Here is a 19189-nt window from a genome sequence, read left to right on the forward strand (position 1 = left end):
TTCACGACGTTCGCGAGCTCCGCGCCGGTGAACCCGCCGGTGATTCGCGCGACGGCCTCGCACGTCGCCGTCTCGCCCTCTCGCGTCTCCACGCCGCGCAGATGCACGCGGAGGATCTGCGCGCGACCGGCGTAATCCGGCGGGCCGACGAAGACGCGACGCGTGAGCCGGCCGGGGCGAAGCAACGCGGGGTCCAACGCCTCCGCGCGGTTCGTCGCCGCGAGCACGAGCACGCCGCCGGGCTTGTTGAAGCCGTCCATCTCCACGAGCATCTGGTTCAGGGTCTGGTCTCGTTCCTCGTTCAGACCCGCGCCTCTGCGCGCGCCGATGGCGTCGAGCTCGTCGATGAAAATCACCGACGGCGACGCCTTGCGCGCCTCCGCGAATAACTCTCTCACCCGCGCGGCGCCTCTTCCGACGAACAGCTCCACGAACTCGGACGCGGCGACGCTGAAAAAGGGCACGCCGGCCTCGCCCGCGACCGCCTTCGCGAGCAGCGTCTTCCCCGTGCCCGGCGGACCGACGAGCAGACACCCGGTCGGCAGGCGGTTCTTCACGCCCTTGTACTTCTCCGCGGATCGAAGCATCTGCACGAGCTCGATGAGCTCCGTCTTCGCGGCGTCCACGCCGGCGACGTCCGCGAACGTGACGGGAGTCTCCTGCGTCCCGCCCGTCCTCGCCTTCTTCCCGGTGCCGCCGCCGCCTTGCTTGTTCGTCGCGTTTCGGAACATGAAGTACAGCGGGATAAGCGGGATCCACAGCGCCATCGCGGTGAGCGCGCCTTTGCTTATGTACGACGACGGCGGCGCCGCGATGCTTCCGAACTCGACGCCGGAGGCTTCGAGGCGGGTCATTAAACGCTCATCGGGGATGCGTTTCGTTTGCAGGATCACGCCGCGCGGCGGTTTCGCCGCCTCCGTCGCCGAGTTTGAGGGCGTCGCGGCGTCCGACGTCTTCGTCGCCGAAACGCGCTTAGATGCCATCTTCGGGAGCTTCGACAGCGCCGCCGCCTTCGCCTTGCTCGCGGCGGAAGACGAACCGGCGGTGGTAGACGAACCGGCGGGCGCCTTCGCGGGCGCGGACGACGTCGCGCCGTGCTTCAGCTCGTACAAGATCCTCCCCGTGCCCTCTTCAAAACGCACGGCGGTAACTTTCTTCGCGCTCAAGTCTTTCACGAAGTGCGAGTAGAGGACCGCGCGCGGCGTGTTCACGCGGCTCGCGCCCGCTCTCCTCGCGGCGACCGCCTTGACCCCCAGCGCCGCGCTCGCGCCCACGAACACGGTGAACGTCGCGACGAACCACCGGTTGCGCAGCATCCCGCTCGCGAACTTCACGAGGAATCCGAGAAACATGATCGCGTACAGCTTGCACTTCAGCGCGAACCTCGACAGCGCGCCGTGGTTCCGGCGCGGCGGCGGCGGCGACGACGAATTTGACGGCGTCGCGGGCGTCGACGTCGGCGTCACCGGCGCGTCCGCGGTCGCGCGCTCGAGCTGCGAGACGTCGCCGTCGCTCCCATCGCCGTCGCCGTCGCGCGGCGAAGAGGGCGCGGCGTCGCGCGGCGGCGTCGCGCCGCGCGCGGGTTTCTCGTCCGTGAACGTGGACGACGACGCCGCGGCGACGACGCGTCGGACGCGGCGGACGCGCGAAGACGCGTCGGCGAGGACGCGCGACGGCGACGAGAGCGACGAGAGCGACGACGAGAGCGACGCGCGCGGCGCGGAGACGCGCGTCCGTCTCGAGGACGACGACGACGGCGAGACGACTGCGACGACGACGGCATCGCGGCGCGAAGAATGGTCGACGACGCGCGCCGGCCGCGCGCGCGCGGCGACGCCGCTCGCCGCCGCGCCGGTCGCGATGCCCGAGACGTGCATCATCGCGCGGGAAGAGAGAGAAGTCGGGACGAGGACGAGACCTCCCTTGCGCGGACTCCCCGTGACGGAGCGCCGCGAACTGACCACCGACGGACGTGTCGTGCTGTCTTCCTGGCCAGTCGACCGAGATCCAACAAGTTAGGGTTGGAAATGGGTCCTTCCTGTAACCTGTTGGAGCTCGCTCGCTCCGAGACAATTTTAATACGACGTTTCGCGGACCAAAAAGCGCACACTCTCATCGCTCGGCGGTCGTCGCGTCCTCCGCGCGATCCAGCATGTCGTCTCTCGTCGCTCCCGCGCGCGCGTCGATGCCGTCGGCGCGTCGTCGCGCGATCGACGCGCGCGACGCGCTCGCGCGCGCGTCGTCCGTCGATTCCTCCGCGCGGCCGCGACCGTCTCGGAGGAGCCGACGTCACGAACAATTCTTCGACCGCGATTTCATCCGACGCGGACGACGCGGCCGCGCTCCGGTCGTCGCCGCCGCCGCCTCGAGCGGCGCGGGGGGCAACGGCAACGACACCCCACACCGCGCGCTGCCGCCGATATTCAAGAACACCATGCATCGCAACAACGTCGTGTCGTTCAAGCGACGCCCGGGCGCCGCCGGGGGGGCGGGGTCGTCGTCGTCGTCGTCGAGCGCCGCGAGCGACGCCGACGCCGCCGCGGACGGCGTCGCGAAAGTCGCCGTCGTCGTCGGCGCCGGCCCCGCGGGCGCGCTCGCGGCGGCGTACCTCGCGAACCTCGGATGGCGCGTGCGCGTGTACGAGAAGCGCGGCGCGGAGGAGGAAGAGAAGGAGAAGGACGCGACCACCGATTCGCATCCCCCGGCGCCGCTCGGCATCGGCGGCAGGAGCTACAACGTCGTCCTCTCCCCGCGCGGGCTCGGCGCGCTGGCGGACGCGGGCGTCGAGCTCCCGAGCGACGCGCACGTCGCCCTCGAAGGCAGCGTCCGCCACGTCGCGGGGGACGCCGCCCCGAGCTTCAGCGTGATGTTCAAGGGCACGGTGTCGATCGATCGAAACGCGCTCGCCGACGCGATCGCGGCGTCCGCGGAGGCGAAGCACGGCGCCGACGTCGTCGCGTTCGCGCGCGGCGTCGGCGTCGACGCGATCGACTTCGACGCGCGCGTCGTCACCCTCGCGGCGAAGGAAGCGTCAGACCCGGCGTCGGTTTCGTATGAGCAATTAGTCTCGTACGACCTCCTCGTCGCCGCGGACGGCGTCAACTCGCGCGTGCGGAGTTTACTCGAAGCCGCGGGCGACGTCGTCGTGGATCAGCACTCGGATGAGATGCTGTTCAAGACGATCCGACTCCCGGCGCAGACGCCGCCGAACTACCCGCACGACGGCACCGTGAAAGTCGCGGCGACGTGGCGGAAGTGTTTCCACACGTGGCCCAGGGGCCTGATGTCGTTGCTCGCGCCGCCGTGCCCGAACGGGAGCCTGACGGCGACGGTGATCCTGCCGGGCGGCGTCCACGCCGCGAACGCGGGGTCCGACGTCTGGACGTTCGATAAGATTTCAACCGCGGAGGACGCCGCGCGGTTCTTCGCGGAGACGTTCCCGGACGCGTTCGGGCGCGACGTCGACGCCATGACCGGCGCGGTGTCGCCGACGCGCCCGCCCGAGGAAGAGCTCGAGCGGTTCGCGAGCGCGCGCGCCAACCCGGGCGGGGTCACGACGACGATATCGAGCCTCGCCGCGAGAGACGGCACCGTCGCGTTGATCGGCGACGCCGCGCACTCGATGTGGCCGAGCCTCGGGCAAGGCTGCAACGCGGCGCTGGAGACGGCGCAGTATCTCGCGGCCGCGATCGAGTCCGCGCCGGGGGGCGACCAGAAGAAAGCGATGGCGTACTTCGACGCCGTGCGAGGGCCGCAGGTGCGGGCGATAGGGAGGCTGAGCGAGGCTGGGTTCGGCGGCGTCGCGAAGCGCGCGGGGAACGTCTTGTTTTTCGCCAAGATCGCGGCGCTGACGGCGCTTCATAAGGCGCTTCCGTCACTCTTCGAGAGACCCGCGCTGACGCGGATCAACGACCCGTCGTGGGCGTACGATGACATCGAGGACGCCGCGCGCGGGGAGAACGGGACGCTGTTCGCGGCGTTCGTCGCACTGACGGCGGCGGCGGCGGGCGCGGCGAAGTTTGGCGCGAGACGCGTCGCGGCGGAGGCGGCGGCGGTGGCGAAGACGCTGGCGCTCGGAGAGGGCGGCGTCGGGAGCGAGGGGAAGGCGATCGCCGTGTTGTTGGTCGTCGCGCTGCTCACGGCGGCGTGGAGGGCGTCGGGGAGGAGGCGTAGGAATCGCAAGGGGAACGTTCCGAGGGCGCGCGCCGCCGCGGAGGCGGCCGCGGGGGCGGGAGCGTCGTGACGCGTCGTACTGTTACCTTCGTACGTTTTATCATGGAGAGGGGTGGGGACCTCGAAAGAATCGTCAATCACAATCACTTCGTTCAGTTGATCATCACCCCCGCGGCCTGGCAGTACCCCGCGACCGCGTTCTGCACCTCCGGCGGGCACCCGCCCTGAATCAACCCCCGCATCCGCCCCGGCATCCCGCCGCTCGCCGTCGCTAACGTCCGCGCGACGTGCGTTTTCACGTCCGTGACCTCAGCGCACGGATCCACCTCGACCCTCTTCGCGTTGGCGAGCGAGTTGTACGCCGCGCTGTACCCAGCCTTCGCTTCCATCTCCTCGAGCTCCGCGTCCGCGTCCGCGGCGTCGCCGCCGTCGCCGCCGGCGTCCGTGGGTTTCTCCAGGAGCGTCACGACGTTCGTGAGGAGCTTCGCCCACCCGGCGTCGTTCGCGATGAGCGACGACGACTCCGAGAGAAACCGCGCCGACGCGACGGCGACGACTTTCGTCTCCATCTCCCCCGTGATGCCCCCGACCGCGTCCGCGATCGGGCCCGCGAGCACCATCTCGAAGATCCCGGGCTGCACCTTCGCCATCGTGTCCGCCACGACGCTCGGGCCGTGCTTCACCGCGAGCGACGAGACGAACACGACGAGGCACCTGACGAACTTGGTCGTCTTCGACGTCTGCAGCCGCTGGAAAAGGATACCCCACACCGCGGGCAGCTGATCGATCCACGCGGGCAGCGCGAGCGAGCTCACGAGCGCGTTCAAAACGAAGAACCCCTGGTGATCATGCGCGCGGCTCGAGACGAGCTTTTGGAACACGCCGAGGATGCCTTGCAGGTACCCGCCGCCCGCGATCTCCGCCGGCGCCTTTCGTAAAAACGCTTCCAACAGACGCACGAGCGGCGTCACGTTCGCCTGCCGGTCCCACAGCGCCGGCACCAACAGCGCGGGGAAGATCCCGACGTACGCGGAAGGGAGCGAGCCGCTCGGGTGCGTCTCGATCAGCTGCGACAGGAGCTGGAACACGTACGGCGCGAACTCGACGACGTCCGCCTGCAGGACGTGCTGAAACGGCGGAAACAACGCGCGCTCGAACCCGCCGACGAGTCCCGGGTCGTTCGCGTGCCGCAAGAGCGCGGCGATGGACTCGAAGAGGTAGTGCGAGAACGCCGGGTTCCTCGGGTTCTTGCACGTCTCCATCGCCATCGCCGCGAGCTGCGTCACGCACGCGTCCGCGACGGGCTTGACGCCTTCGCCCAAGAACCCGATCACGCGCATCACCGCTCGCATCGCGTAATCGTTCTCCCCGCTGTCCGTCTTGGCGAAGACGCCGAACAGCGACGTGAGCAGCGGCTCCGTCGTCGCCGCGAGGTCCGCGGGCGCGTACCTCGGCGTCGAGCGCGTGACGGCGCCGGGGGCGGCACCTGGGCCCAGCGGATCTCTCGTCGTCAGAAGGCGGTCGAGAGCGATGGCGGCGTAGGTGTGGACGACGTTGTTTTCCGCGCGAAGCAACGCGACGACGGCGGGGACGACCGGGAGGATCATCGCCTTGGGCAGCTGATGCCGGAAGATGGTCATGAACTTGAGCGCGTCCGCGAACAACACCGCCTGGCCGATCCCGCCGGCGTCGGGCCCCTGACCGGTCGCTTTCGCGAGCTCCGGGACGATCTGGGTTTGGAAAAAGTCCACGACGGAGACGAGCTCGTTCGTCTCCGTCGCGCCCTTCGCGGCGCTGCTCTTCTTCACCGTGAGCGAGATGACCAGATAGATCGCCGCGTCTTTCGCTTTCCACGAGTTCACCGGGTCGGACGCGAATTGACCGAGAAGCGCGGCGACGTACCCGGTCACGCTGGTCGTCATCTCGTTCGGAAACTTCCCGGCGAGGCCTTTGATGAGCTCGCCCGCGCCGCGTCGACGCGTGTCGCTGTCGCTCCCTTCCACGTCCCGACGGATGTACTCCACGTGGTTCATCTCGAACAGCTCCTCGTCGTCGTCGCGGAACTGCAAGTTCGGGATGACGATGCTCTCGCACACTTGACGCAGCGTGTCGCCCCCCGCGAAGAGCGAGTGATGCACGGAGTTGGCAACCGTGGTCAAGAACCTCACGCCGGACGTCACGAGGTGATCCTTCTCCGCGCCCGCGCCCGTCTTCGTGAGCAGCGTCCAGACGTCTTGGACGAACGTCTGAAGGAACCGCTGGAACTCCTCCTCGTTCTTCTCGATGTACAGGTTGACGTTGTCGCACACCGCGGCTTTGACGCGGTCGAGCTCGGGGACGTTAGCCGCGGTTGGATTTTCGTAGGCGAGGTATTTGTGAAACTGACCCATCCACGCGTCCATCGCGTCCTCGAACACCTCCGGGAGCTCTTGCGAGTTGAGGGAGTAAAACACGCGCATGATAAGACGCAGACACGAGAACAGAGACGTCAGGAGCGTCGCGTCGTTCGCGTTGGCGTCCACGGCGGCGGAGATCTCCAAGAGCAACGCCTGCAGCGGCGCCACGAACGCGTCCAAGACGTACTTCAGCTCCTTATACAGCTCGTCGCTCTTGTACGCCTGGCGATAGCGCTTGAACATCGCGTTCGCGGTCGTGAGGACGCCCACCACGGCGTTGAAGTCGCGCTGCCCCGACGACCCCATGCGCTGAATCAGCTCCGGGAGCAGCGATGGCCACCGCTCCGGAAAATCCGCGGCGCAGACGATGGCCAGCGCCTCGGGGTCGTTCCGTACGAGCGAACGTCGGGGTGGAGTTGAAAGGCGTCAGAAGCGGAGTTGAAAGGCAACGCGGGCGGGGATTGAAAGCGAGGGACCCTGGGCGCAGAGATGCGCCGGGGTTAAAAGTCCTTAAGGATCGGCGTTCACCACGCCGACGCGGTCGTACGGGGACCAGTGTGAGATGACAGAACGCGCCTCGGTGAGCTGCGCGCGGACGAGCTTCGGGGAGGAGAGCATCAGCCCCACGAGCGACGCGCGGATCTGGTCCTTCTCCGCGTCCGCGATCGAGTACGGCGGCGGCGCGCCGACGACGTCGGGCTCTCTCGCGACCCAGTGGTTCTTCGCGAGATTCTTGAACGTCACCGCCGCCGCCTGGCGCGTCTGCGGCTCCGCCGCCTCGGACGCGAGCGCGCGAAGGAGGAGGACGCCGAAGCCCGGCTGCGATGCGCCCTGGGTGAGGAACGCCTCCGCGTGACCGCGCGCGGTCTGATCGGGGGATAGCGACTGCGCGAGGCACGCGCTGAGCTGCGCGAGGTCCGCGTCGAGAGACGCCATCTATCTTCCGCGCGATGACGCGCTCGTCGGATGGATCGGATCGTCAGTCGCGCGACGGCCTCTGCCGCGGATCTCGCAGAGGGTGCCTAAGCTACGATCGATCGATCCGGCGCGCCGACGCGAAGAACGACTCGGGACGCGACGCGCGCGACGCCGTCGCGCCGCGATCGGGTTGGCGCGGTCGTCCACGCGCGGATCCCGCGCCGCGATGCGTTCGCGCGACGGCGGCGCCGCGTGCGGTGGTGGTGTGGCCGCGGCGTCGGCGTGCGATCTTCTTTTCAGTTCCCCCCAGCACCGCGCGGGACTTTTCGAAAGTGCACTTGGTCAGCACTTGGTCGGGCGGCCGCGGCCGCGGTGCGCCGGTTCGCCTCCCCCGTCGCGTCGTTCGAGGGATCCGACGCGCGCCGCCGCCGCGCCACTCCTCCGCGCGCGCGCACGTCGGTGACATCACGCCGGTGGCGTCCTCCATCATGCTCGTCAAGGATCTAGCGCGCGAGCTCGTGGAGGTGCGACGACGCGACGCGCCCGTCCGCGGCGCGCGCGCGCCGTCGTCGCGCGTTCGTTCGTTTTTTTCTAACCTTAACCGTCGCCTCGTCCGTCGCCTCACCCATCCCGCCGTCCGTCCCGTCGCAGAGCGATCGCGTCAAGGAGGCGCTCGAGAACCTCAAAGACGCGTTCGCACGCGCGAAAAAGGAATCGAGCGCGGACGGCGCCGAGGCGAAGGAGGTCCTCGCCGCGATCGACGAGATCGCGCGCGTCATCCCAGCGGACGACGTCTGCGCGAGATTCGCGCGCGCGATCGCGCACGGCGAGTCGCCGTCGCCGTTCGCGCCGTCCGCGCGCGACGGCAAGTACCTCAAGCCGGTCAGACCCTCGGAGCTTCGAATGACGTGCGTGGAGACGGCCGCGACGCTCCTCGAGGCCGGGTTCGCGGACGACGCGCGGTGGCGCGACGTCTTCGCGAAAGCCGTCGCGCGCGGCGTCGTCGACGACGGCGGCGCCGACGACGTCGTCGAACGCGACGGCGACGCCGGCCTGCGCTTCGCGACGGTTCACCGCGCGAAGCATCACCTCGCGCGCGCGCGGTCGTTCGCGTACCGCCGCCGCGGCGCCGGGCGCTTGCCGCAGGCGCTGATCGACGCCAAGGCGGGCGTCGCGTACGCGCCCGACGGAGAGAAGACGGGCGCGGGCGCGGGCGCGAAGGCGCGTTCGTTCTTTTCACGCCGGTCCCATATATTACGAACGCGTTCGCGCGGCGCACGCCGTTCCTCGAAAACATTCTCTCCCGGCGTTCGTTTCTCTCCGCCCGCCACTCTCACTCGCTCGCTTTCAATCCCGACACGCCTCGACGCCTTTCAACTCCTCCAACTGACGCCTTTGAACGCCACCCCGACGTCGCTTCGTATGGACAAACACCCTCGAAGCGCGAGCTCGCGAGCGCCAGAGGTCTTCTCGCGTCCGCGCTCGAGTCCATCGCGTCCTACGTTCCGACCGGCGACGTCGACGCGGACGCGGCGGTTCAACGGATGAAGCGTCATGTCATCGTCCCCTCCGGCGCGTTCGCGAACATCGTGCACGACGACCTGATCGTCGACGCCGGCGTCGCCGCCGCGGTGGAACACAAGCGCGCGTGGCACCTCGACGGCTCCGACGTAGAGCACAAAAATAACGCGCGTCGGTGCGCCGTTACGTACTGCCCTCCCGCGCTGCGCGACCTCATCTCCTCGCCGGAGGTGTCCATCGAGACCGTGATCGAGTGGCTCGAGAAGGACAAGCTCGCGAACGCGCCGGAGTACGTGCGACCGAGGCCCAAGTACGCGCGCTATTACGAGTCGATGCGAGAGCGGATCCGCGAGCACTACCCCGAGCTTCCCGCGCCGGTGATGGACAAACTGCTCGCCCTGGACGCGGGCGAGCTCGACTTACTTCTGCAGTACCCGACCGCGATCAGAGGCCAGACCGAGGAGTTCTTGGACGTGTACCGCGCCGAGGGCGGGACGTACCTCGAGACGTACAAAACCCCGGCGCTGTCGTGGAAGGAGGTCAAGGCGATGAAAGGCGAGGGCACCGTCGGTCTCGAAGCCGCGGGGCCCGGGTCCTCGGAGGCGGCGATGTTCAAAGACGAGGCGCCGCTGTTCGCCGCGAGCGACTCCGACGACGAGGACACCAACCGCGCGATGCTCGGCGCGAGCGGCGACGACGGTCTCACCGCGGAAGAGGAAGCCGGGCTCGTGTTGAACGCGTCCGGGACGCTGAACGCGCCGGCGTTGCCGCCGGATCAGCTGCGAGTCGCGAGTCACGCGAGCGAGGCGAAGAAGGAAGCGCTCGGCGCCATCGCGGAGGGCGACAACGGCGACGGCGACGCGGCGACGTCGCGGCGGGTGACGCGCGCGCGCGCGGTGCTCGAGGCCGTGAAGCCGTCGCCGCTGGACGACATGGACTGAGGACGACGGGAGAAGGAAGAGGAGGAGGAGGAGGAGGAGGACGCGACGCTTCAACAACGCTTACGCTTCCTAACGCGTCGCCGCGTTCATTCACTCTGCTACGTCTATTCGGGGCCGCAACAGCCCGCGGGTCTCCGCGAACGCGACGACCGCGTCGACGACGACGCGGCACGTCCTCTCCGTGATCGGCACGTACTCGTCCTCCTCCTCCTCCTCCTCCTCCTCCTCCTCCTCCGGCGGCGGCGGCGGCGGCGCCGAAGAGGTGAAGTCAAAGTTTTTCTTCACCCCGCCCGCGTTCAGCCTCGGCTTCGTCTTCGTCTTCGTCCCCGCGCCGCCGCCCTCCGCGCCGCCGCCGCCCTCCGCGGCTCTCAACCCCAACGCGACCTCCTCGACGTACGAGCGGAATCGCGCGTACGTCCACATCGGCGACCCGGCGCCGACGGAGAGCTTCAGCTTCTCGGGGACGGCGTCGGAGCTTCGCATCGCGTCGACGTCGCGCTCGGCGGCGCACGCGCGTCGAGGACCGATCGGGCGGCCGCTCGCGGCAGCCTCGGCGGCGGCATCTGTGGACGACGCCGCGAGCGGCGGGCGCTCGCGCCGGCGCGCGTCCTCCGCGGCGAGAAACGCGCGAAGGATGTCGTCCAGGAGGACGGAGTCGCCTCCGACGTTTTCGGTGCCGCGTTCGTCGTCGCCGTCGTCGTCGTCGCGTCCGCCGCCGTCTTTTCCGCCGTCGCGAATCAACCGCCGCTGCAACGGATCCAACCACACGTCTTTATACGCCTCCTCCTGCGCGCGGAGAGACCGCGACATGAAGCTCGACACGAGCGCGTTCCGCGCGAGATCGCTCGCGCCGAACGTCACCCCCGGGGACGGGTTCCACAACACCGCGCCCGCGGCGAACAGCGTCTTCTCTTGGAGCCACTGAAGGGCGTTCCGTGCGAAATATGTTCAGTTCGTCGGTCAGTCGAACGGGGACGCGATCAAATGTTGAAACCGAGCGGTGGGTGAAATATAAAGTTCGCGCAGAACGCACCTGAAACATCTGCGCGAGGTCGACGTCGTCGCCTCTGACTTCGATGAACACGAGATGCGACTCGTCGAGCAGCGCGGTCGCGGCGGCGGCGAGCCGCGCGCCCGCGCCCGCGAGCGGCGCGAGGAGCTCGCGCGCGAGCGCGTCCAGCGTTCGCTTCGCGCGGCCGAGGGGCGTCCCTCGCAGCGCCGCGGACTGCGGCGGCGGGACGGAGGACGCGGCAGGTCCCGCCGCCGCCGCCGCCGCCGGCGCCGAGACCGCGCCGGCGACGACGCACTCGAAGAACGCCGCGCGGTCGACGAACGACGGCAGGAGCGTCGTCGCGAACGGCGGCTTCGAACCCTCCGCGAGAGGAGGGAACGGCGACGGCGCGGGGGAAGACGGAACGTCAACCGTCGCGGCGGCGGCGGCGGCGGCGGCGGCGCTCGCGATCCACTCTCTCGCGGCGTTCGCGTCGCGGTACAACGCCGCGTCGACGCGGTCCGCCACCTCTCTCGCCGCCGGGTCCGAGCCCGGCAGCGTCGCCGCGGCGTCGCGCAGCGCCGCGAGCGCGAGCTGCGTCGTCGTGCATCGCTGCTGCCCGTCCAAGCACAGCAACGTGGACGCTCCCACGTCGTCGTCGTCGCCGTCGTCGTCGCCGTCGTCGTCGCCGCGGACGCGTCTGAACAGGCACCTCCCCGACGCGTGCGAGCCCGAGCCCTTCGTCCTCCCCTCGCGCAGCGCGGCGTCGCTCCACCACCCGCGCACTTGCTCGTCGCTCCAGCAGTACGTGCGCTGGAACACGGGCACGGCGATCGCCGGCGGCGCTCGACGACGAATTTCGACTCCGCCGTCGCCGTCGCCGCCGCCGCCGTCGCCGCCGCCGCCGTTTCCTCCTCCTTCGACGTCCTCCGCCGCGGCGTGCGCGCCGGCGAAGAGCGCGCCGTAGCTCATCGGCTCCACGCGCAGGTCCGCGTCGCGGTCTGAGGGGCGGGCGGCGGAGGGACGGAACGTCAGATCGACGACGAGGGCCGCCGCGGCGACGACGACGACGCGAGCAGAGGCGCGGAACGAAAAAACAACAACGGACGTGCCGACCGAGCATCGGGGACGCGCCAGAGAGCCCTGGACAGCTGTCCAGGAACGCGCGCGGGGCGCTCGCGGACGTCGCGGACGGCGCGTCGCCGCCGAGCGCGGACGTCCGCCGCGGACGCGACGTCGCGCGCTCCCCCGGCGGCGGCGGCTTCCACGGCGCCGTCGTCGTCGTCGTCGCCGTCCGTCGCTGCCGCGAGGATCTGATGGCGCTCGATCCTCCTCCGCCTCCCATCGCCCACGGCGCCATCGTCGTGATCTTGGGCTTCTCGCGCGCCGACGTCGCGGTCGCGGCGACGCGAGGGTGCGGTCGCGACGGGAGGGGGGCGGGGGCGTCGTCGTCCATGACGCCGCGCCGCGCCGCGCCGCCCGCGTCCGGTCCGACGAAATGGTGGGCGAGAAGACGCGCCACTGATGAAAAGCGAGTCGGCGCGAGCGCGATGAGGCGGCGGTGAGGTCGGCGCGCGGCGGCTGATGAATGAAGCAGAGTGCCGCTGCGCGCGGGCGCAGTCGGCGGGTCAAGCGCACGCGGCGCGCGCGAGAACGGCGGACGCCCTCGATTCGGCCGGCTTCGTCACGCGGGCGCGAGAGGAGGCGCGCGAGCGCATCGCGCGCGGGAGCGGACGGGGCGCGCGCGCGGACCCGTCGCGTCGGCGTGTCGGGGATTTCGTTAACCTTAGGGCAGGAATCATCGTAGTCGGCGCGGTAGTTAACTATCGCGGCGCGGTCGGGGCAGGCGGCGGCTCGTTCTCCGTCCTCCTCCGTCCGCGCTCGCGCCCGTCGTCGTCATGGCGGAGCACCCGCTCGCGGACGAGGACGTCACGTACCGCATCGGCGCGGTCGACAGGGACGACCCGCGCGTCGGCGGCGCGTCCCATCGTACGTTCCCGATCCCTCCGCCGAATCGCGGCGACGACGACGACGACGACGGCTTCCACGGCGCGGTCCCGGAATGCCTCAGAGGCCCGCGGGATAAGCTCGCCGCGCCGGTGAACACGCTGGAGGACAAGTTCGAGCTCCTCCCCGCGTTCCTCAAGGTGCGAGGACTCGTCCGGCAGCACATCGACTCCTTCAACTACCTCATCAACGAGGAGATCCGAAAGATCATCCGCGCCAAGGCGAACGAACGCGTGACGTGCGACACGGACCCCAGCTTCTATCTCCGGTACACGAACATCCACGTCGGGAAGCCGTGCGTGGAGGAGGACTACATCGTGGAGGACATAACGCCGCAGCAGTGTCGGTTACGCGACATGACGTACGCGGCGCCCGTCACCGTGGACGCGGAGTACACGCGAGGGAAGGAGATCGTCACGCGTAAGACGAACGAGCAGGGCGTCGGCGGGATCACGATCGGACGCATACCGCTCATGTTGCGATCGAGCCGGTGCGTGCTGACGGGCAAGAGCGAAGACGAGCTCGCGCGCCTCGGCGAGTGCCCGCTCGACCCGGGCGGGTACTTCGTCGTCAAGGGGGTGGAGAAAGTGGTGCTCATTCAAGAGCAGCTCTCGAAGAACCGGATCATCATCGACGTGGACGCGAAGGGCGAGATCGGCGCGTCCGTCACGAGCAGCACGCACGAGAGGAAGAGTAAGACGAACATCGTGGTGAAGCACGGGAAGTTGTACCTGCGGCACAACACGTTCGTTGAGGACGTGCCGATCTTAGTCGCGCTCAAGGCGATGGGCACGGAGAGCGATCAGGAAGTCGTCCAGGTGCGATACGATCCAATACGATACGATACGATCCGATACGATCCGATCGTTCTTTCTTCGCGCGATTGGATTGATTCTCGACCACTCGATGTCTTACTACATCATCGAAAACTGACCAATCACACCCTCCTTTTTCCACGCGCCGCGTCGTCGTATCGTATCAGCTCGTCGGCCCGGACCCGGCGTACGCGAACCTCCTGATCCCGTCGTTGCAGGAGTGCAGCGCGCTCGCGATATTCACGCAGCAGCAAGCCTTGGAGTACTGCGGCGCGAAGGTCCGGACGCAGAGCCGCATGGGGGGGTACCAATACGGTCGCAATCGACGAAACAGAGTAGACGAAGCGCGGGACATACTCGCAGGCGTCGTCCTCGCGCACGTGCCGGTGGTGGCGTACGACTTTCGGGGTAAATGCGCATACGTCGCGGTGATGATTCGCCGGATACTCCACGCGATGATAGACCGCACGCAGATCGACGACAAAGACTACTACGGAAACAAGCGTCTCGAGCTCGCGGGGCAGCTGCTCGCGCTGCTGTTCGAGGACTGCTTCAAGCGTTTAAACGCGGATTTGAAACGGCAAGCGGACGCGGTGTTGTCAAAGAGCAACCGCGCGACGCAGTTCGACATCATAAAGTGCATCCGGCAAGACACGCTGTCGAACGGCTTAGAGCACGCGATCAGCAGCGGAAACTGGACGGTGAAGCGGTTTCGCATGGAGCGGAAGGGCGTGACGCAAGTCCTGAGTCGCTTATCGTTCATAAGCGCGTTGGGGATGATGACGAGGATTACGAGCCAGTTTGAAAAGACGCGGAAAGTCTCCGGCCCGCGCGCGCTGCAGCCGTCGCAGTGGGGCATGCTCTGCCCGAGCGACACCCCGGAGGGGGAGTCGTGCGGGCTCGTGAAAAACCTCGCGCTCATGACGCACGTCACCACGGACGACGAGGAGGAGCCCCTGCGGAAGCTCGCGTTCACGCTGGGCACGCAGCCGTTGTCGTTGATTTGCGGCGCGGAGTTGCACGCGCCGGGCGGCGCCATCGTGTTCCTCAACGGGTCCATCCTGGGCGTTCACAGCGCGCCGGATCGCTTCGCGCGCGACATGCGGTACCTGCGTCGAATCGGGAAAGTCGGCGAGTTCGTCAGCGTGCACACGACGCAGGGCGGTCGTCTGTACATCGCGAGCGACGGCGGGAGAGTGTGCCGGCCGCTTTTGATCGTCGCGGACGGCGAGCCACTCGCGACGCGTGAACACCTGGACGAGCTCAAGGCGGGACGGTGGGGGTTCAACGACTTCCTCAAGCGCGGGCTCGTGGAGTACCTCGACGTGAACGAGGAGAACATCTCGTACATCGCGCTGTACGAGAACGAGATCACGAGAGACCACACGCATCTGGAGATTGAGCCGTTCACGATGCTCGGCGTGTGCGCGGGAATCATACCGTATCCGCACCACAACCAGTCGCCGCGTAACACGTACCAGTGCGCGATGGGGAAGCAAGCGATGGGGAACATCGCGTTTAACCAGCTGAACCGAATGGACACGCTGATGTACCTTCTCGTGTACCCGCAGAAGCCGATCGTGAAGACGAAGACGATCGAGTTAATCGGGTACGACAGGTTGGGCGCCGGGCAAAACGCCACCGTCGCGGTGATGTCGTACAGCGGATACGACATCGAAGACGCCATCGTCATGAACAAGGCGAGCTTAGACCGGGGTTTCGGGCGGTGCATCGTGCTTCGAAAGTACGCGACGCAGGTGAAGAAGTACTCCAACCGCACGATGGACCGGATCGTCGCGCCGACGGAGTCGCAGGCGGGGCCGACGGGGCGCCACCGGCTGTTGGACAGAGACGGCATCGCGTCCGTGGGCACGCTGATAAACCCCGGAGACGTCTACGTGAACAAGCAGAGCCCCTCGAACACGCGCGATCCGCTGCCGAACCCGCACGCGATGCCGGACACCTTCTACAGACCGACGCCGCAGAGCTACAAGGGGCCGCAGGGCGAGAGCTGCGTCGTGGATAAGGTCATGCTGACGATGACGGACGAGGGCGTGTTCAACGTCAAGTGCCTCGTCCGACACACGCGCCGGCCGGAGGTTGGCGATAAGTTTTCGTCGCGGCACGGACAGAAGGGCGTCATCGGGACCATCTTACCGCAGCGAGACTTCCCGTTCAGCGAGCGCGGGATCACGCCGGACCTCATCATGAACCCGCACGGGTTCCCGTCGCGGATGACGGTGGGGAAGATGTTGGAACTCGTCGGCGGGAAAGCCGGCGCGCAGGACGGGCGGTTCCACGACGGCACTGCGTTCGCGGGAGACACCGCGGAGGACATCGGCGCGACGCTCGTGAACCACGGGTTCTCGTACAACGGCAAGGACCTGCTGCACTGCGGGATCACCGGCGAGCCGCTCGTGGCGTACATCTTCATGGGTCCGGTGTACTACCAGAAGCTCAAGCACATGGTGCTGGATAAGATGCACGCGCGCGCGAGAGGCCCGAGGGTGGTGTTGACGAGGCAACCCACGGAGGGTCGCGCGCGCGATGGCGGCCTGCGGCTCGGCGAGATGGAGCGCGACTGCCTCATCGGCTACGGCGCGAGCGCGCTCATCCTCGAGCGGCTGATGATCTCCAGCGATCAGTTCGAAGCGCAGGTGTGCAACAAGTGCGGCTTGCTCGCGTACAGGCACCACGGCACCGGGAAAGACGCGTGCGCGCAGTGCGAGGACGCCGACGTGAGCGCGCTGAAGCTGCCGTACGCGTGCAAGCTGTTGTTTCAGGAGCTGCAGAGCATGAACATATGCCCGCGGTTGACGCTGAGTGACGCGTGATGAACGACGGGAGGGACGGCGGGCGGGTGGGTGGGGGGAGAAGGAAGACGCGCGGGTAGCGAGAGTTGTTAGACGACAATATTTCGGTTCGTTCGATCGCGTGCGCGCAGATAGCAGAGCTGATGAGCTCAGGCCCGCGCCCGCCTTTTGAACGAGTCCTTCCGTCCTTCGACGACGCGCGTCACTCGCGATCGCGCGGACGGTCGATCGCGCGCAGCAGCTCAGCTCGCACACGCGCGCGATGTTCGGCGGCGGTTCCACGGTGCGTCTCTCGTCCGCGAACGACGTCCGTCGCGTCCTCCGCGCGCGATCGTGCTCGCGTCGTCGTCCGTCGATCGTTCGGATGTATTCGACCACGATCAATTCATCCACCGCGAGATCCGCCCTGCTCCCTCCGTCGTCGTCGTCGCCCTCCCCCTGACGCCGTCCGTCTCCTCCGCTTCCTCTCTCTCTCTCTCCGCGCCACGCAGCCCTCGTTCGGGTTCGGCGCGCCCGCGGCGACGGGCGCGGCCCCCGCGTTCGGCGCCGCGACCCCCGCGGCGGGCGCGGCGCCCGCGTTCGGCGCCCCCGCGACGCCCGCCACCGCCGGCGGGTTCAGCTTCGGAGGCGGCGCGGCGGCGGCGCCCGCGACGGGCGGGGGGCTCTCCTTCGGCGCGCCCGCGCCCGCGGCGTCGACGCCGTCGCTGTTCGGCGCCGCCGCCGCGCCCGCGCCCGCGCCCGCGGCCGGCGGCGGCGGGCTCTTCGGCGCGGCGGCGACGCCGTCGCCGTCGTTGGGGGGGGCATTCGGGGCGTCGTCGAACCTCTCCGCGCTCGCGAGCGTCGCCTCCGCGGCGGCGACGCCCGCGACGGGCGGGGGGCTCTCTTTCGGCGCGCCCGCGCCCGCGGCGTCGACGCCGTCGCTGTTCGGCGGCGGCGGCGCCGCGCCCACCGCGGCGGCGGCGGGGGGATTCAGTTTCGGCGGAGCCCCCGCGGCGGCGGCGCCCGCCGCCGCCGCCGCCGCCGCCGCGCCCGCGGCGGGAGGGTTCAGCTTCGGCGGCGCGCCCGCGACGACGGCCCCGGCCGCGGGGATCGCGTTCGGCGCCTCCGCGGCCGCGCCCGCGACGGGCGGCGGCGGATTATCTTTCGGCGCGGCGGCGACGACGACGACGGCGACCGCGACGCCCGCGCCCGCGGCGACCGGCGGCGGGCTGTTCGGTGCCGCCGCGGCGACTGCCGCCCCCGCGGCGACCGGTGGTCTGAGCTTCGGGACGAGCGCGCCGGCGACGGCGACGACGGCGCCCGCGGCTGGCGGGTTTTCATTCGGCGGCGCGGCGACGGCGGCGCCCGCGGCTTCCGCGCCCGCGGCTTCCTCCGCGGCGGCGGCGGCGGCGGCTTCCTCCGCCGCGCCCGCGATGCCCGGGTCGTCCTCTTTCGCGTTCGGGTCCTCCGCGCCGGCCTCGACCGCGGCGGCGGCGGCGTCCGCGGCGGCGAGCGCGGACGCGACGGCCGGCGGCGGCGGGTTCTCGTTCGGGAACGCCGCCGCGGCTTCGACCGCGACGACGGCGGCGCCCGCGACGACGGCGCCCGCGACGACAGCGGCGGGGTTCTCTTTCGCGACGCCCGCGCCCGCGACGACCGGCACCGCGGCGGCGACGACGGCGCCGGCGACGAGCCTCTTCGGGGGACCTTCGACGCCCGCGGCGGCGGCGGGAACGACCGCCGCGGGAACGACCGCCGCGGGAACGACCGCCGCGGGAACGACCGCCGCGGGAACGACCGCCGCGGGAACGACCGCCGCCGCCGCCGCGACGACGCCGACGGCTCTGGCGACGACGACGACGACGCCGCCCGGCGCGAACGCGGACCTTCGCGCGGCCGGCCCGTCCCAGCTCACCACGAAGATGGGCCTCAGCGCGCACCTCCAACGCCTCGCGAGGATGCCCACGACGCTCGTCCCGGACCGAGAGATCGCCGCCGTCGCGCGCGCCTACGCGGCGCACCCGGAGAACCCCGAGTACCGCTTCAGAGCCTTCTTCAACAACATCCTCGAGGACCCTAACAGGCGCGTGCGTCCGCCCGGTGTGGACGAGCCGCACTGGCGCAAACTCCTGAACGACGTCGGCGGCGAACACAACCCCGACGGGCTCTGGCCGGTCCCGCACGACGGCTTCAAGGCGCTCGCGGAGCGCGCGAGGATGCAAGACGAACGACTGAAAAACGAGCGCGATTTCGTCGACGCCGTGCAAGCCGACGTCCGGCGGATGAACCGGTTCCGCGGCGCGCAGCTCGCGGAGCGCGTGTCGCAGGTGGTCAAGACGCACGCGGAGCAGCAGCACCGGATGCTGCGCGTGATGCACAAGCTCGAGGCGCTGGAGGCGCGGTACCACGCGAGTCAGGGCGGCGCTTCCGCGGCGGGCGTCGCGACGACGTCGGCGGCGGATGAAGAGCGCGAGCGCGAGCTCGCCGCGCGGCTGCGACGGCTTCAGGGCGCGCTGAACCGCTCCGCGACGTCGCTGCCGCGGAGGGTGGACGCGTTGGGCGCGGCGCGGAGGGCGGAGCAGATCGCGGACGCGTCCAGGGCGGCGGGAGGAGGAGGGGGCGGGGGGGGTTTTGA

General features: G+C 69.4%; 6 protein-coding genes across 6 annotated transcripts; 3 read left to right on the top strand and 3 right to left on the bottom strand.

The window, feature by feature from the left end:
• Positions 1 to 110: 110 nt before the first annotated feature.
• On the bottom strand, positions 111 to 1216 carry MICPUCDRAFT_29396 (uncharacterized protein; the record flags this gene model as incomplete). The annotated part of the gene is made up of 2 exons (XM_003062966.1): positions 675 to 1216; positions 111 to 653 (listed from the first exon to the last, which is right to left on the bottom strand). Coding segments are annotated over exons 1-2 (852 nt in total), but the record flags the coding sequence as incomplete, so codon positions are not given.
• Positions 1217 to 2866: 1650 nt separating this feature from the next.
• Positions 2867 to 3770, top strand: MICPUCDRAFT_66781 (uncharacterized protein; the record flags this gene model as incomplete). Its single annotated transcript, XM_003062756.1, is given in 2 exon segments — positions 2867 to 3655; positions 3657 to 3770. Coding segments are annotated over 2 exon segments (903 nt in total).
• Positions 3771 to 4292: 522 nt separating this feature from the next.
• On the bottom strand, positions 4293 to 7505 carry MICPUCDRAFT_36077 (uncharacterized protein; the record flags this gene model as incomplete). The annotated part of the gene is made up of 2 exons (XM_003062967.1): positions 4293 to 6947; positions 7137 to 7505. 2 exons carry the CDS (start codon positions 7503 to 7505, stop codon positions 4326 to 4328), a joined length of 2991 nt encoding a protein of 996 aa, XP_003063013.1. The 3' UTR covers positions 4293 to 4325.
• A 470-nt stretch (positions 7506 to 7975) lies between these two features.
• Positions 7976 to 9949, top strand: MICPUCDRAFT_52584 (uncharacterized protein; the record flags this gene model as incomplete). Its single annotated transcript, XM_003062757.1, has 3 exons — positions 7976 to 8011; positions 8139 to 8712; positions 8952 to 9949. The coding sequence occupies 3 exons, from the start codon at positions 7976 to 7978 to the stop codon at positions 9947 to 9949; spliced, it is 1608 nt and encodes a 535-aa protein (XP_003062803.1).
• A 90-nt stretch (positions 9950 to 10039) lies between these two features.
• MICPUCDRAFT_52585 (uncharacterized protein) lies at positions 10040 to 11912 on the bottom strand (the record flags this gene model as incomplete). Its single annotated transcript, XM_003062968.1, has 2 exons — positions 10040 to 10870; positions 10983 to 11912. The coding sequence occupies 2 exons, from the start codon at positions 11910 to 11912 to the stop codon at positions 10040 to 10042; spliced, it is 1761 nt and encodes a 586-aa protein (XP_003063014.1).
• Positions 11913 to 12838: 926 nt separating this feature from the next.
• Positions 12839 to 16596, top strand: MICPUCDRAFT_22087 (uncharacterized protein; the record flags this gene model as incomplete). The annotated part of the gene is made up of 2 exons (XM_003062758.1): positions 12839 to 13765; positions 13930 to 16596. 2 exons carry the CDS (start codon positions 12839 to 12841, stop codon positions 16594 to 16596), a joined length of 3594 nt encoding a protein of 1197 aa, XP_003062804.1.
• Between the last annotated feature and the right edge of the window lie 2593 nt (positions 16597 to 19189).

The sequence above is a fragment of the Micromonas pusilla genome, assembly GCF_000151265.4.
Source record: "Micromonas pusilla CCMP1545 genomic scaffold MICPUCscaffold_13, whole genome shotgun sequence".
NCBI classification, from domain to species: Eukaryota; Viridiplantae; Chlorophyta; class Mamiellophyceae; order Mamiellales; family Mamiellaceae; genus Micromonas; species Micromonas pusilla.